Genomic DNA, 14,184 nt, shown 5'->3' with positions numbered 1-14,184 from the left:
TTCTTCAAGATGAGGCTAGCTGTTTATCTTCACAATCATGAAATGATTATCCTTACATGAATAAAACAAAAAGTTTAAAATTGCTTGAGGAATTTTAAGCCAAATGACTTGGTTTTCCATAAATTTCTAACAATATATATTGATGTGTATGTTTCTGTCATGCCGTCTCGAAGGATCCCTGTATAATTCTCATTGGATTATAGTATGAAGCCAGTGGTTACAGTAGCTTCGACCAAATACATGATACCAATTTTTTGTGGCAACTTAGCACAAAGAAGCTGAAAGTTTGAAATAGGAACTTGAGGCCTTGGTTGCTCCTAGCATCACAGCTTCTTCAAGGCAATTTCATAACCATCTAAGTGGCAGAAATTTGAAAAGAACAACATCTAGCAACCTGGAGTGAATAACTAAAGCCCCACATAGTAAGGCACCTTGGGCCTGCAACCTGGCCATAGCTATGGCATGTATTGAAGTCCAACAACTATGGATCCAAATCAATTGACAAAACAGTGGCTACAGTTCCTGTTGAGCCCATATAGGCAGAGGTGCCTGAAGCATAAGTGGAAGACCAGTAACAGGGTGCTCTAACGACAAGCTCTCTGCATGAAGTTCATGGCCATCATAAGTTATACCTTTCCACTCATAGGCACCCTCATATTTGACATCCCCTCTTATTGAAATTCCAAGATACTGGCAATGCAATCGGATTTGATGCGTTCTTCCACTTCGAGGTTTAGCTCTTATCAAAATTTCGTCTTTCTTTCCCTCTCTATCTATTACAGCTTTATCTTCAACTACTATAATATTGTCTTCATCTTTTAAAAGTTTAGATGGCTTTTCGATAATCCTGTGTCCATTAATAGATAATACTTCAAATGACGTTTCCATGTCTCTCACTACTGACCCACCCGGAAGTGTCCTGCCCACATCTGAGGCAGCATACACTCGCCAGGCCCCAAACTTTGACCGACCATGACCTGATCTAATGGTGATCCTTTCCCACTTTGGAGCCGATCCTATGCAGAAGGCGACGTATGTTTTGGAAACCTTGTGATCTGTAAATGCCTTCACAAGCTTGGAAGCTACTTTATGTGACTTGGTTATAATCATCAGTCCACTGGTGTCACGATCAAGCCGATTTGCAAGATGGAGCTCTGGCAGGCTGGCTCCAGTCTCTGGAACTGGATATTCAAAATCAGGCAATATAAAGAAAGGCGTAAGTAGCCCCAGAAAAAAAGAAGAGAAAAGGGTTTCTTATTTATGCTCATTATAATGGTGTTAAAATTAATTGAAACCCACAAATATAATTGCATAATGAAACTATTAACTTGTTGCCAATTTGCTTCAACCACCAACCCAACCATTGTCATGATTAAAAAAAAAAAAAAAAAAAAAAGCACTCAACTATTGTCAATTAGTAGTCTTTCCTGCATCCACTGGTGTTCATCCTGATTTGGTTGCAGCCACTACAAGTAATTCAGTCAACACTAAACATCTCACCCTTCTTAATGTGTTTATCCTTCAAAAGGAAAAAAAAAAGAAAAAAAGAAAAAAAGAAAAGAATCATGTTTTTGGCTAAATATAAAATAAACTTTTTATCTGGTAGAAGATCCTTTATCTAGGTTCTCTGTACACTTGAAGTGTAAATTCATCTAATCTGTTAAACACCACCTACAGTTTCTTACATTAGTTACTCATTAGGCACAATTTATAAGTACAGTACAGCCAGCAAGCCCAGTAACACAATTTCTCACACACCAGCTGACAAGCTATCAACTTTGCAACATAAAAACATGTCAAGGGGCCATAGCATAATATTAATATGCGTAGCATTTATCACCAATGCTTAGTTAACAACAACATATAATGGATATACAATTATAAGAACAAAAACATCATTCAATTTTAAAAGCAGAAAAGTGGTGAAAAGGAAACTAAAATTTTCCTTTCGGCAAAATGTTAAACTTTAAACATGCTTAGTAAACAGGCGTTCAAAGTTTCCACCTTTACGGCTTTACCTGTTACTCATTCCCCAGAAGAAGCATATAAAGTAAAATAAAATAAAATAAAATAAAACTAATAAAGAACTAGAATATGGGCTTCACTGAGTTTACCTGGCGCGGGTGAGTCACAGATAACCTCGGGGACCGAGGCCAACACGCTCTCACAATACACTCCCTGAGGCTTGTTGACTGCAACGAGCCACTCATCCTCGTATATCAAGTCGCTTCTCGAGAGAGAAAAGAGGCTGGATCTTGAAGAGGCGGACATGGCTCTGCTGAGCTCTATTTGCTTTGAGATTGGGGGCAAAGGGGGAGACAACGGTACTGGGTAATTCTGAAGGTTCTGGAGGGCGTTTTGGGAAGTGGGTTTCGTTGGGTCAGTTTCGTCAGACATGGTGGAGGAGCAGTTGCACGAAGAATGGAACTTTTCGGGGCATTTAGTAATGGTTTTGGGGGTGAAGAAAAGGGTGGGCTGCGGAGGTAAAAGGAGGGGTCTTTGGCATCGCATTGCGTAATTTGCTCTAGGAAGCAAACGACACCCTTTTAAAATACTAAATTCTAGATACGACATATCCTTTTATTATACTGTCTCCTAACGACACCCTTTTTGGCCCGTTGAGGTAAACAATGCGCCGTTTTTTTTTAGCTTTGGAAAGTAGCTCCGTTAAACCCCAAAGCTAAACCCCCCACTACTCCAATGCACATAAACCATAAGAAAGGAAAACAGCACAATTTTCTTTTTTTTTCTTTTCCTTGCTGCTTTTAAATTTTCATTGATATTTCTCACTTTGCGAACCAGAAATTAAAAATGTCGTCTTTGATATCTAGAAAACGATCGGGAACAATTTTCTGGGTTCTCTCCCAGAATTCTGGGATCACAGCCCAAAGCGTTCCTTTTCTACCCTTTTCTTCTCTATCTGAACCCCAACCCGGAGATCAACAACCCTCCAGATCTTTCGATTTCACAAATCCAGTTCAAAATCACACGGTTCCAGAATCTGCGTTTCTTACAACTTCCCTTGAAACCTCAAAAACCCCATCTGGGTGTCACTGCTATCACACCCTTTCTAGCTGTTTTTCAGGTTCTGGCTCAAAACATGGCGTTTTAAGCTCTGGGCATTCTGTTTCGAGGATAAATATATCTGGGTCTGAACATGGTGGTCGTTTGCCTTTTAGCTTGTTCCGTCGATTTAGCACTGCGACAGCAATTGAGCCTTCAACCTCTGACGGGCTTACTGTCAGCGGAATCATTGCTCACGATTGGACCATTCTCGATGAGAGTGAGAATGATTGGAAGAGTCATGCTGCTGCAATTGCCCAGTCCATTCATGTAATTAAGAAAAGGTTACAGGTATTACTTTAATAAAATCACTTTACTATTCATTAAGTTGGAAGTTCAAAATTGATTTATCTTACGTAGTTAAAGTAAGTAATCACCTTGATCCTGTTTTCTTGTTTTTGCGTTTTATTTGTAATTATAATTTTGTTGCTTAAACTGGAAATAATTAATACTCATTGCATTTCGTCGGGGATATTGTGTTTATATTAAGGTTATTTCAGTACATTTTTGCTGAATGAATCTTTTTATTTTGAGCTCTGTATATGAGCTGTTTCAGCTTATCGTGAAGTATAATTTTATTATGTTAATGATGGCAGTGGAAGAAGATGATGGTTAGGTTGGATGTGTTATCGGCAGAGCTGAATAAGCCTGACCTTTGGAATGACCCTGTGCATGCGGGGAAGGTGAGCCGTGAGCATGGCTCCCTTATGGGTAAAATGAAAGGGGTCAAGGCATTTGAGCAAGAATTGCTCGAGCATATAGACATGATAAAGCTTGCTCGTGAAGAGAATGACCCAGAATTGGAATCGGTGGGCCCTCATATCTTCTTCTCCTAGGCATGTATTTCATTCTCTTTTATGCTCTATGTCATCTGTTTTTAACAATTAGCCTTAATACAATGTTGTTTTCTGATTATTACTGATACCTTTTCTTTGTAGTAATAAAGAACTGTACTTAAATATTTAGTAAATGCATTCATTTGATAAGTGACATTTAATTCAATGTGTTCACATTAGACAGCTCACTTTAACCATGTTTAATAGTGAGTAGTCCACATCTGGAGATTTGTCCTGTTGCCTTTACTAATGTACGAGTTGTTTACATGCATGTGCAAAAACTTATTAAATGTTTCGTGGTTGATTTTTTGTTTTTTTTTTTTTTTTCCCTTTACAGACGCTGCTTTGAGATTGATAACTGTTGGTGTCCATGTTAACCATTCTCTAATTTAACTAACTTTCGTGAAAATGGGCAGAGGTTCATTTTCATGTTGAATAATATTACACCCTTTTCTTTTGACATTTAAGGTATTATTTGGAGATGTTTTCATTTTAGTATGTGCAGTGCTACTTTAACACATGTCAACTATCCTTCCTTTTGCAGGAATCGTTGAAAGCTTTGCTTAAGATGAGAAGAAAATCAAAAGAAAAAGAGCTTGAAGCTTTGTTGTCTGGGGAGCAGGATCCTTGTTCATGTTACATAGAGGTTAGTTTGACATATTTTCCATTGTCACAACTGTCTTTTATTATGTTACAACTTTTTTCTGCATCATATATCCCTATATTCCTTAATTGTCAATTGATTGTCTGTAGATCATGTATCCCTCCATAGTTTACAGATTTATTATTTTTTGCATGCTATTAAAGGTGCTATGCATTAAATGGGAGTGAACCATAACTATATTTGTACTATGCAACCAAATCCATGATGCTTTGTTGCACGATATAGGTTCAAGCTGGAGCTGGGGGTACTGAGAGCATGGACTGGGCAGCGATGGTCATGCAGATGTATAAATTGTGGGCGCAACGACATGGCTATAAGATTACTGTGGTTGATGAAATGTCTGGTGAGATTGCAGGAATCAAGGTTTACCTTCTTACCATCCTCCATTGGTTCTTATCATCAATCCAATTATAGTCTGTAAGAGTTGGCTGATGAATTACGGAATCAGCATACAGAGTGAATGTGCAATGGCACCTTTTCTCAAACTTTATTCAATGGTTAAATGTGCTATAAACTGTCGTCCTTTTCTTCTTCTTCTTCTTTTCCTTTTTTTTTTTTTTTTTTGGGGTCTGAATTTTATTCCTATGAAGCCTCCTGAATCAGAATATGTTGTGCAACTAGCTTTTTGTGGCGTTTTAAGTTGTGGGTATCTTAAGGTTGACGACTAGTTTCCTGACCCTAAATTAATCTAATTTGCAGCGGGCAACAATAAAAGTGGATGGTGAATATGCTTTTGGGTATGCCAAAGCAGAAGTAGGTGTACACAGGCTAGTACGTATCTCTCCATTTGACAGTAATAAGCGCCGACATACTTCATTTGCTGCTGTTGCTGTAATTCCAATTCTGGGCGATGGATCTACCCGTGTACAAATCAATGAATCTGATCTTCGTATTGAACGTTTTCGTGCTGGGGGGGCTGGAGGTCAGCATGTAAATACAACTGAGAGTGCTGTGAGGATAGTTCACATTCCTACAGGAGTTACTGCCACTTGTCAAAATGAAAGGTACAAAGCCTAACACTGCTATGCCCCAATCTTCATCTTCTGCTTTTTCTGTATTTGGAGCTAACAATTCTCATTTTCACCGTTGAGTAATACAGATCTCAACACCAAAATAAGGCATCAGCAATGGCTGTCCTTCAGTCTCGATTAGACCAGCTTGAGATGGCACGGCAGGCTCAGATGAATGCACAGCATACACAATCTCTTACCGATATAACTTGGGGAAGCCAGATACGTAGTTACGTGCTGCATGTATGCTCTTGAACTATGCAACTTCCATTACTATCCTGAATACCATCAACAATCTAAAACCGTCACTAACTTCCATTACTATTTTCAATGCAGCCATATCGCATGGTGAAGGATCTTCGGACTAGTTATGAAGTTTCAGATCCTGATTCTGTGCTTGAGGGAGATTTAGATGGATTCATTATGAGTCATTTATCAGCTTCCTTGGATAAAGATGACAACCTATGAAATGAGTTCATAAGAATCTAAACCTCCACACAATATGAGATATGCCACAGCTGAGGCTGTCCTCATCATGCCCAGATCTCTAATTTGTGAGAAATTCCAGGCCTCTGGACAAGCAAAGCAATCAGCTGCAATGACTATGATTGTCAGGCAACAGCAATTTAGGAAGTGCAGTGCATTTGTATACTAAAGATTAAAGGATAAAGGATGTCAAGTTCTTTTAGTACAACATTCTTTGATATCAAGTTTTGATCACATATTGGTGTTATATAATGGAATGGTGATATAATGGTAATATCTGTATTCCAATTCTTAGTCCCTTGAGAACTTCTGTTGCATTGCTTTATGGCGAATTTGTGGATCTTGTCTGGTAGGTTTTAGGAAATACGATTAGGCAATGAAATTTTATGAAGCTTGACACACTCTAGTTTTCATGGGTCCATGGATGGTATATTACTTTTATAATTAAGATAAAATAAAAACCAAAACGATATATGCTTTCAAACGAAACTGAAACTTTGACCATATTTCTGGTAACATATTTTTTATACTCTTAATTATTGCTATGAAAATAATTTTAAAAAATAATTTAATATTTTTTGTTTCTAATTTTTAAAAATTAATTCTATAATTTCATTTTTTAATAGGTTTTATTTTTTAATAATATATATATATATATATATATTAGAGTATTTTAATATATAAATACGAATCGAATAAAAATAGATACTTTTTAAAAAAATATTAATTTTATTATGTACGCTGCATGCACAGCCGCAGAAAAACCGATGGTGCGGTCCTTGTGCGGCCGTAGAATACCCTATAGATTATATTAAAACCAGACGGTGTCGTTCCGAAACAAAACTTTTCTATTCGTATAAGTCGGTTTCAGACCCAGATTTCAGAATTATCTTTGGTTGTGAAGGCTAGGAGCGAGCTATTCATCGAAACAGGTAAACAAAAATTCTCCAATTTTTTTTTCCTTTTTTTTTTGGTTTCTTTTTCCATTTGGAAATAATAGACAAAGGTTTTTAGTCTGAGCTACTTGTAAATATTTTCTTTAATGGTCTGCCTTCTAAAACTTGTTTGTTTCTACGCATTATATATACCCTTGATTGATATTTGCGGAATCCAAAGCTTTCTTTCGCGCCGAGTACACCTCTCTTTCCTAGCGAATTTAGCTCTGCCCATCTTGGAGTTCGATTGTTTAACCCTATTTGTCAGAAAAATAAACGAATAAATATAAGATTTTTATAGTAAAGCTCACCTTTTTTTTTTTTTTTTTTTTTTTTTTTTTTTTTTTTGGTTTTTCTTTACCCGAAAGATCTTTTAAGCTGACAAATATTTTCTCTTCAAACAAATGGGTTTTATAATGTTCGTCATTGGGCATGTGGATTTCTTTTTTTTTTTTTAAAGGAATAATTTTTATTACGTTTGAACGCTGATTTTGCCAGAGGAACTGCAAACGCTAAAAAATCTGAACTTTTTTTGCAGGCGTAGAATTGAAAAATATTGTAGCTGGATTCCCAAGTTTTTGAACATTTGGAAGTGATAAGTTAGGAAAGTTGAGTTATTTCATTGGGTTGGAATTAATGGCGTCGTCTTCTGTGATAACCCCAGAAGATGTGTTGGAGTCGTTAATGAATGATGGTACCATCGATGCTCTTAGATTGAAGATCATCAACCAGCTTAAAGCTAATGTAAGTCTCTTCTCCAATGTCTTAAGTTTTTCGACTCAAAACAATTATGTTTTTAATCCATAGCTGTTAGCTGCATATTTATGTGGGTTTGGTGGGAGCCTGCATTAGATGATAAGCATTTTATTAGAAAAATATCTTTTTTCATCAAAAGCCAAATGAAGCATCTGTCCCTGTATTGGTGTTTGATTGGCTTTTTTCATATCTATGTTGCTTCTCGATGGGTATATCTTGGTTGGTACGAGTTACTTATTCGTTCTTTTTGGTCTTCAATTGGCTACCAATGCTGAAATTTATGCGGTCTGCATTTAACACTTTGTATGTTCTTTTCTTCTTTTTTAGTTTCTTAAATCTTTAATGGAATTAATAAGAACTGATTTAGTATTTGTTATTATGAAATTAAGTGGCTCGATTTGCATGCTTGTAGGTGAACTTTTGAAGTCTTATTGGTCAATTTGTAATGAAATGAATTTGATGCTACCTATTGAAGTTTTTTCTTAGAGTTTCTTGCCAAGTTCGATATGGAAGTTGCAAGTATAAGTGTGCTGAATAATTAGAAAACCAAAATGTAGAAGAAAAGAAACAATTGTACCTTGAGTATTTTAGCTAAGGATTGTGAAACCCTTAAATGCTTGAGGAATTGCAAATTAAAGAGTGAAATCTTATGTGTACGTTTTTTGTTGTTGCAGGAAGAGCTTAAAAACAATACAATTAAAATGGCAGAACAAAGTAAAGTTCTTAACACTCCTGGGGCAGAAAAACAGACCAAAAGGGAGCTTTTTGATGCGCTCCGGCAGGAACTTGAGTGAGTAATGTGCTTCTTAACTCCTTTAAATCTTCTTTCCAAAGTTGTGAGCGTGGTTATAAAGCATATTACATTTTAGTATTTGTTGCCCTCAAATGTATGTCAAAGTCAATCAATGATTGTGCATGAATTGTGACCTGATTTGGAAAAGCATGCATCCAATTGGTAATTTAGTGCACAGCAAGAGTCGTACAGATATTCTGTATATTGGGCACCCCCTCATCCAGCGAAGATGTTATCTGACCTTTTTTGTAGGTTGTGTAGCATGCATAAATATATCAAGAAATTTACTAGTTGTACTTTTTTCGCTGTCCTCTTTCCCCAGTGCACTTGCAAGCTGTCTTTTCTAAATTTTTTTAACTTATCAATCTGTACATTTTTTGAGAACGGAGCTGCCTAGACTGTTAGAATGTATACTTGTTATACTTTCAATTGAAGGTCAATCTAGTGTTAAAGAACAAATATTTTATGTCACTTATTGACAGGCATCTGGAAATTCAAGATTTTTTTAACATTTGTCATGTGACTGTAGGACTCCCGTGCTTGAGAAGGCGTCAAAGGCTGTCTGGGATTTAATTTTAGATGGTAATGTTCTGGGGAAGGAAATAAGTGATACAGTTGAAAGAGTATTTTGCCGATTGAGTGGCAGGGAACCTCCATTGTTTCCTCTTCCTAATGGTGAAACTCAACCTGGTGGAGAACTTGCTAATGATAAAGGCAAAGGAAAGGAGATTGATAATGAAAGTGAAAAGGATAAATCAAATTCTGCGGCAAAGAAGAGGAATTATACAGAAATGAACGCTGGAGAGGAAAATGAAGTTGCAAGCAAATCTGATGATCCTCCATCTATGCTGGAAGACTCTAGAAAATCACCTCTGACAAGTTCGAAGACTTGAGTTGCTATATCAAATGAGTTAGACACTTTGTATGATTAGGGCAAATGGTGCAAATTCTTTTTCTCATCAGAAAGATTTACCTGTGTAGAATTTTACTTTAAGAAGTTTTTGGCCACCATCTCACAAGTATTGTGAATGTACGTGTGAAGAGTGATTATCCAAGTTGGTTTCTTGTTTGAACTATCTCTCACTTATTGTTGGGTGGAAGATAAAAGAACTTCTTGTACTTGGCCATCTTTTGTGAAATAAATTAGTATGCTTGCAGTTTAGTATTTCTTATGTTCGCCATTTATTTGAACAGAGACCATCTCAGCCACGAACTTTAGAAACAGAAAAATGCTTCTTTTTTTGTATTTTTTTTTGGCTGGCTTGGATCAATGCTAAAGGATAAAATTATTTACTGATTGGAGACTTGTAATCCACTGTTCATAGTGCATCTTACGCAGCGGCCACTGCTTGATGAAATTATATATGCATTCACAAGTCAATCTCACAAGGAATTTCCAATGAAATTTTGAATGGCTTGAAAAGATTGAAAAATGTAAAAATCAACAATAGTAGAGTAACAGAGGAAATTGGGTGTGAACTGTGAACAGTGTTGGGGGTAACAAATCATAGACCAATCATGGCACATATTATAATATTATTATATTTGTTATTGAAAGATTTCATCTCGACTCCTTGGCGCAGTTTTGTGTGCTCTTTTCCACGCGTGGACTTCCCTTTTCACCACTTTCATTCTAAACAATGATAAAAATAAAATACTCTGTTATCTTATTTCATATTGGTTTTTCTTTTTCATTTATTTATTTTATTTTTTTGAGGTAAGATTCGTTTCGGAATTTTTTGTTTTTTTATCTTCATTTTTACTTTTTAATCTTATCTGAAAAATAAAGATTTGAATCCAATAAAATTTTTGTTAGATTTGTATTTTTATTTTTACTTTTTAATCTTATCTTGTATGAAAAATGAAGATTTGAATCCAACGAAATCCTTGTTAGATTTGTGTGCATGTGTTTTTTTTTTTCAGTGAAATCCTTGTTAGATGTTAGTTAAAAAAATGTGGGGAGAAACATAGATATGGTACATTTATTTGCTTAGCCATTAGATGTTAGATCATAAACGTCTTTTTCCTTTTTTTTATTTTTATTTCTTAAATCTTATATATAATAAATCCTTTGAATTGCAATTCAAATTAGGCAGATACTTATGACTAAAGCAGTGCAAATTTCTTTTTCATTAGAAAAATTGACCTGCCTAAAACAGAAAGATGTTCTAGTGTGAAAATTTTCTGTTATCAAAGTCATGAATTTGTTGCTTAGACCTTTTTTTTATTATTATTTTTTTGGGTGAATTGCTTGGACTTCCTTCTACTTGGCTGATACAAGCTTCTTTATGATGTGAGAAATTAATAATCTAGTTTCCATTTTATCTGAAAAAAACACTATCTGTTTAAGAATTTCAGCTTCATGTACTACTCTTGACATATAGCCAAAAACATATGTTTGATTTCAAGAAGAAATATCAGAAAACTTAAATGAATTCGTAAACCCTAGGAATTGCAAGAAAATTATGAAGGGGTCGTGAAAATCTAAAAGTGGAAAATCAACATAAGAAGAAAAGTGATTAACAATGTCACAAGTTTTTACCACCAACATGAACCAAAATGTGCTGAAGGACAATATTCTTTATACTTTATTCATCATTTATTGCTTCTGTTTTTCTCTTTACAAATTAATCTTCAAACTCTAGAAACTAAAAATTTTCAATTTGTTGTAAACAAAAAACCAAGAAAAACCAAAACAGCCCAAAACCCAAAAAAGGAAAAACTATCCAAAATGTGGCAGATTAGGAAAGTTTACATTCATGTCAGATAAATCCCAAACCTCTGCATCAGAAATTTGAGCTCCTTCCCAATTTTTGGACTCCTTATGGATGGGATTTATAGGGAAAGGTGGATATAATGGAATTCTCTCACCAATAGAAGGAATTTGGCTTGGCTGAGCCCAGTTAACGTGATGATCATGGTTAAATTCACTACTTCCAGTACATTCGACTTGCGACTCATTCAACAGCTCGTTTTCGATGTTACTTAGTACTTGACCTTCCGGATTTTGACTCCCTCCTCCTTGGTAAGTAATTAGATTATTATAGTTTTGATTCGAAACCATCGGATATTCTTGCTTTGGTTGATGAAGAGAAAGCTGTTGCTGCTGCTGCAGCCTTTGGATTTGATCTGTCTCTACTGCATGATCTGGAAATGCATTCATTCCTTGACCCCCCCATATTACCATACTTGAATTCTCAACTCCATGGCTGGAGCTTATAACATCATCCAAAGGTGAAGCAAATCCCATCACTATACCATGAAAAAAAAAAGCATTTCAGAAACTTTAGAATTAGTTCTATACTTCCAATGGCAGTGTGTTTTTATTATGAAAGATTAAGAAATTTGAGTGGAGCAAATAAAGTACCTGATGTTGGTGAAGTACTAGAGTAGATATTCATGTGTGGTTGGTTGTTTGGTTCATAAAATTGTGGAGTTGGAAAAGCAGGAGGTAGATTCTTTGTAATAACTTGATGATAATTAGGCAGTGGCAAAGCAGAGTTAATTTCCTGAAGATTTCCGTTAAAACCAAATGGGTATTCTCTAATCTGTGAGAAGAAGGGAGACTCTAATCTTGGGAATGGACTTTTGCTCAATTGATAGAACCGGTTTTCTCGTTGTAAGAGCTTCTCATAGTGTTTGTCTAGAACACCAGAAGGAAATTCAAGATAGTGCCTCCTGAGAATAACAAGAACATTAATAAGGGTCAGATTCTAAGTTAGTCCATACAAGCCACAATGAATTAAAAATCTTCCTATAATTCTCATAACTCTATAATAACGGTTATATAATAAACCTGTAAATGAGAGCTTGACCATCAGTAAAGTCCGGTGAGGCATTCCAAAGTGTGTGCTTTCTTGGTTGTGGATCACTCTCTTTGTAAAATGTTGGCGGTATACTTAACTGCATTAATTATCCCCACCATAAGATTGGACAAAATAAAATCTAGAATCCAAAATCTAAATCCCATCAATAAAAAAATTATGAACAATACGAGAGGAAAAAAAAAAAAAAATGAAAGAAAAACCTCAATTTCAAGAATTCCTGGTCGATTTTCTTCAAGAATAGCTCTCATTCCCACAACATCACTCCATTGTATTTCAATCTTGCTCTTCAATCCTTTTTCCAAGATTTCCCAAACCAATTTTCGTTTCGCATAATAACATTTTGCTACAAGATCTCCTTCATTTCTTGTTATTCTCTGAAATACACACACACATATATTTATATATATATATATATATATGTCAAGGAAATCTTTTTCATATGTCTATAAAAACCATATATTATAATATTCATGCGTACGTAGAGTAAAGTGGTATATAAACACACTACCTGCCATAAGCCAATTCTCAGCAAAGATGCACCAAAATTAACAGCCTTCAACTTTTCCTTCTCCACATCAGAAGCTTGAGGGAAAACCTGACTCTGTATCGTCTCCAATAAAGCTGGTGTTTGATGAAGTGCCAAACCAAGAGGAGGTAAATTCAGTAGGAGGTTTGCCATATTTACCTTTTTCAAATCCAAAAAAAGAAACAGAAAATTAAAAAAAAAAAAAAAAACATAAATAATAAAAACAAAATCCCACAAAATTATATACAACAAAGAACCAAGAAAACAAGAAACTGAAACAAAGAAAAGTTTGTAGTGAACCTGATCAGGATCACGGGGTGTTTGTCTGATCAATTCGTTTGCACCTTTATGAATGTCAGTAACAGAGAAGCTTTCAGGTTTGACAGAGTCGTATAGTGGGTTGTGAAACTGTTGCTTCTCTGGAGAGAAACCATTAAAACCACCATAGAACTCATTGTGGCCTAGTTCTTCAACCATAGCTAATCAAAACTAAGAAAACCCGCTTGGGGTTCAACTATGTGTACTGGTACAATGTGTAATATATATGGATATGGTCGTGTGTATATATATATATATATAGGTTGACTAACCGACCCTTTAAAGAGACATCAGAGAATCTGAAAGCAGAGTGAAAAAATGGGTGTGAAAGGCAATAAGGAAGACAATCGTAAGGCAATGATGGTATATAATTACACAAGGAGTTCTTCTTCACTCAGACTTGCTCGCCTCCTTTTTCTCGCACGTGGACCGCCTTTTTCCCCTTTTTTTAATTTCTTTATTTTTATTATTATTATTATTATTATTATTATTATTATTATTATTTTTTGTTTTTGTTTTTATATTAAACAAACAAAATCAGAACAAATACTCTGTTTTCTTATTTCAGTTTTTGAACAGAACAAATACTCTGTTTTTTTTTTTTTTTTTTGTTTGGGGTGGGAGGGAAGTATGGATGGGGTTCTGTCATTTCACTCATTCCCTCTTTCTTCTTCTATTTGTTGTTTTTGTTTTTTTTTTTAATTTTTCTTTATATTCTGCCAAAATTCAAGATTTGATTCAAACCAAATTCTTTAAGTTGTTAGATTTGTTAGAAGAAAGAAGCTAGATCTGTTAGGTTAAATAATCTAATGCTTTTCATTTTTTCAATATTTCGGTTAATACCTTTTTTTTCGGAGTCTAGTTTTTGGTATATAACTTAGTTAGTCGTACAATTAAAAACTGCTATTTCACGTTTCTCTCTCTTGTAATTTTGCCTTTATTGAAATTTGTAACATGTTATATATTTTTC

The 14,184-nt window shown here is 35.2% G+C and overlaps 4 protein-coding genes across 6 annotated transcripts; 2 read left to right on the top strand and 2 right to left on the bottom strand.

Moving 5' to 3' along the window:
* LOC107411778 (RNA pseudouridine synthase 1) lies at nt 1-2,574 on the bottom strand. Its single transcript, XM_016019435.4, has 2 exons — nt 2,115-2,574; nt 1-1,181 (listed from the first exon to the last, which is right to left on the bottom strand). Exons 1-2 carry the CDS (start codon nt 2,572-2,574, stop codon nt 514-516), a joined length of 1,128 nt encoding a protein of 375 aa, XP_015874921.4. The 3' UTR covers nt 1-513.
* A 217-nt stretch (nt 2,575-2,791) lies between these two features.
* On the top strand, nt 2,792-6,365 carry LOC107411777 (peptide chain release factor PrfB2, chloroplastic). Its single transcript, XM_016019434.4, has 7 exons — nt 2,792-3,354; nt 3,660-3,872; nt 4,444-4,545; nt 4,789-4,926; nt 5,263-5,567; nt 5,663-5,816; nt 5,910-6,365. The coding sequence occupies exons 1-7, from the start codon at nt 2,812-2,814 to the stop codon at nt 6,039-6,041; spliced, it is 1,587 nt and encodes a 528-aa protein (XP_015874920.1). The 5' UTR covers nt 2,792-2,811; the 3' UTR covers nt 6,042-6,365.
* Nucleotides 6,366-6,832: 467 nt separating this feature from the next.
* Nucleotides 6,833-9,715, top strand: LOC107411758 (uncharacterized). Of its 3 annotated transcripts, none has more exons than XM_016019413.4 (4): nt 6,833-6,991; nt 7,533-7,738; nt 8,425-8,540; nt 9,073-9,715. In XM_016019413.4, exons 2-4 carry the CDS (start codon nt 7,631-7,633, stop codon nt 9,434-9,436), a joined length of 588 nt encoding a protein of 195 aa, XP_015874899.3. In that variant the 5' UTR covers nt 6,833-6,991; nt 7,533-7,630; the 3' UTR covers nt 9,437-9,715. The 3 variants fall into 3 exon arrangements, with proteins under 3 accessions (XP_015874899.3, XP_048325266.2, XP_048325265.2); XM_048469309.2 differs by lacking the exon at nt 6,833-6,991 and adding an exon at nt 7,081-7,104; XM_048469308.2 differs by lacking the exon at nt 6,833-6,991 and adding an exon at nt 7,272-7,294.
* A 1,396-nt stretch (nt 9,716-11,111) lies between these two features.
* LOC112490647 (uncharacterized) lies at nt 11,112-13,529 on the bottom strand. The gene is made up of 6 exons (XM_025070845.3): nt 13,197-13,529; nt 12,879-13,055; nt 12,571-12,744; nt 12,340-12,446; nt 11,911-12,221; nt 11,112-11,795 (listed from the first exon to the last, which is right to left on the bottom strand). The coding sequence occupies exons 1-6, from the start codon at nt 13,371-13,373 to the stop codon at nt 11,266-11,268; spliced, it is 1,476 nt and encodes a 491-aa protein (XP_024926613.3). The 5' UTR covers nt 13,374-13,529; the 3' UTR covers nt 11,112-11,265.
* Between the last annotated feature and the right edge of the window lie 655 nt (nt 13,530-14,184).

This window comes from Ziziphus jujuba, chromosome 10, assembly GCF_031755915.1.
Source record: "Ziziphus jujuba cultivar Dongzao chromosome 10, ASM3175591v1".
NCBI lineage: Eukaryota > Viridiplantae > Streptophyta > Magnoliopsida > Rosales > Rhamnaceae > Ziziphus > Ziziphus jujuba.
Note: the sequence above shows the minus strand (reverse complement) of the source record. Positions and strands in the feature narration are given on the sequence as shown.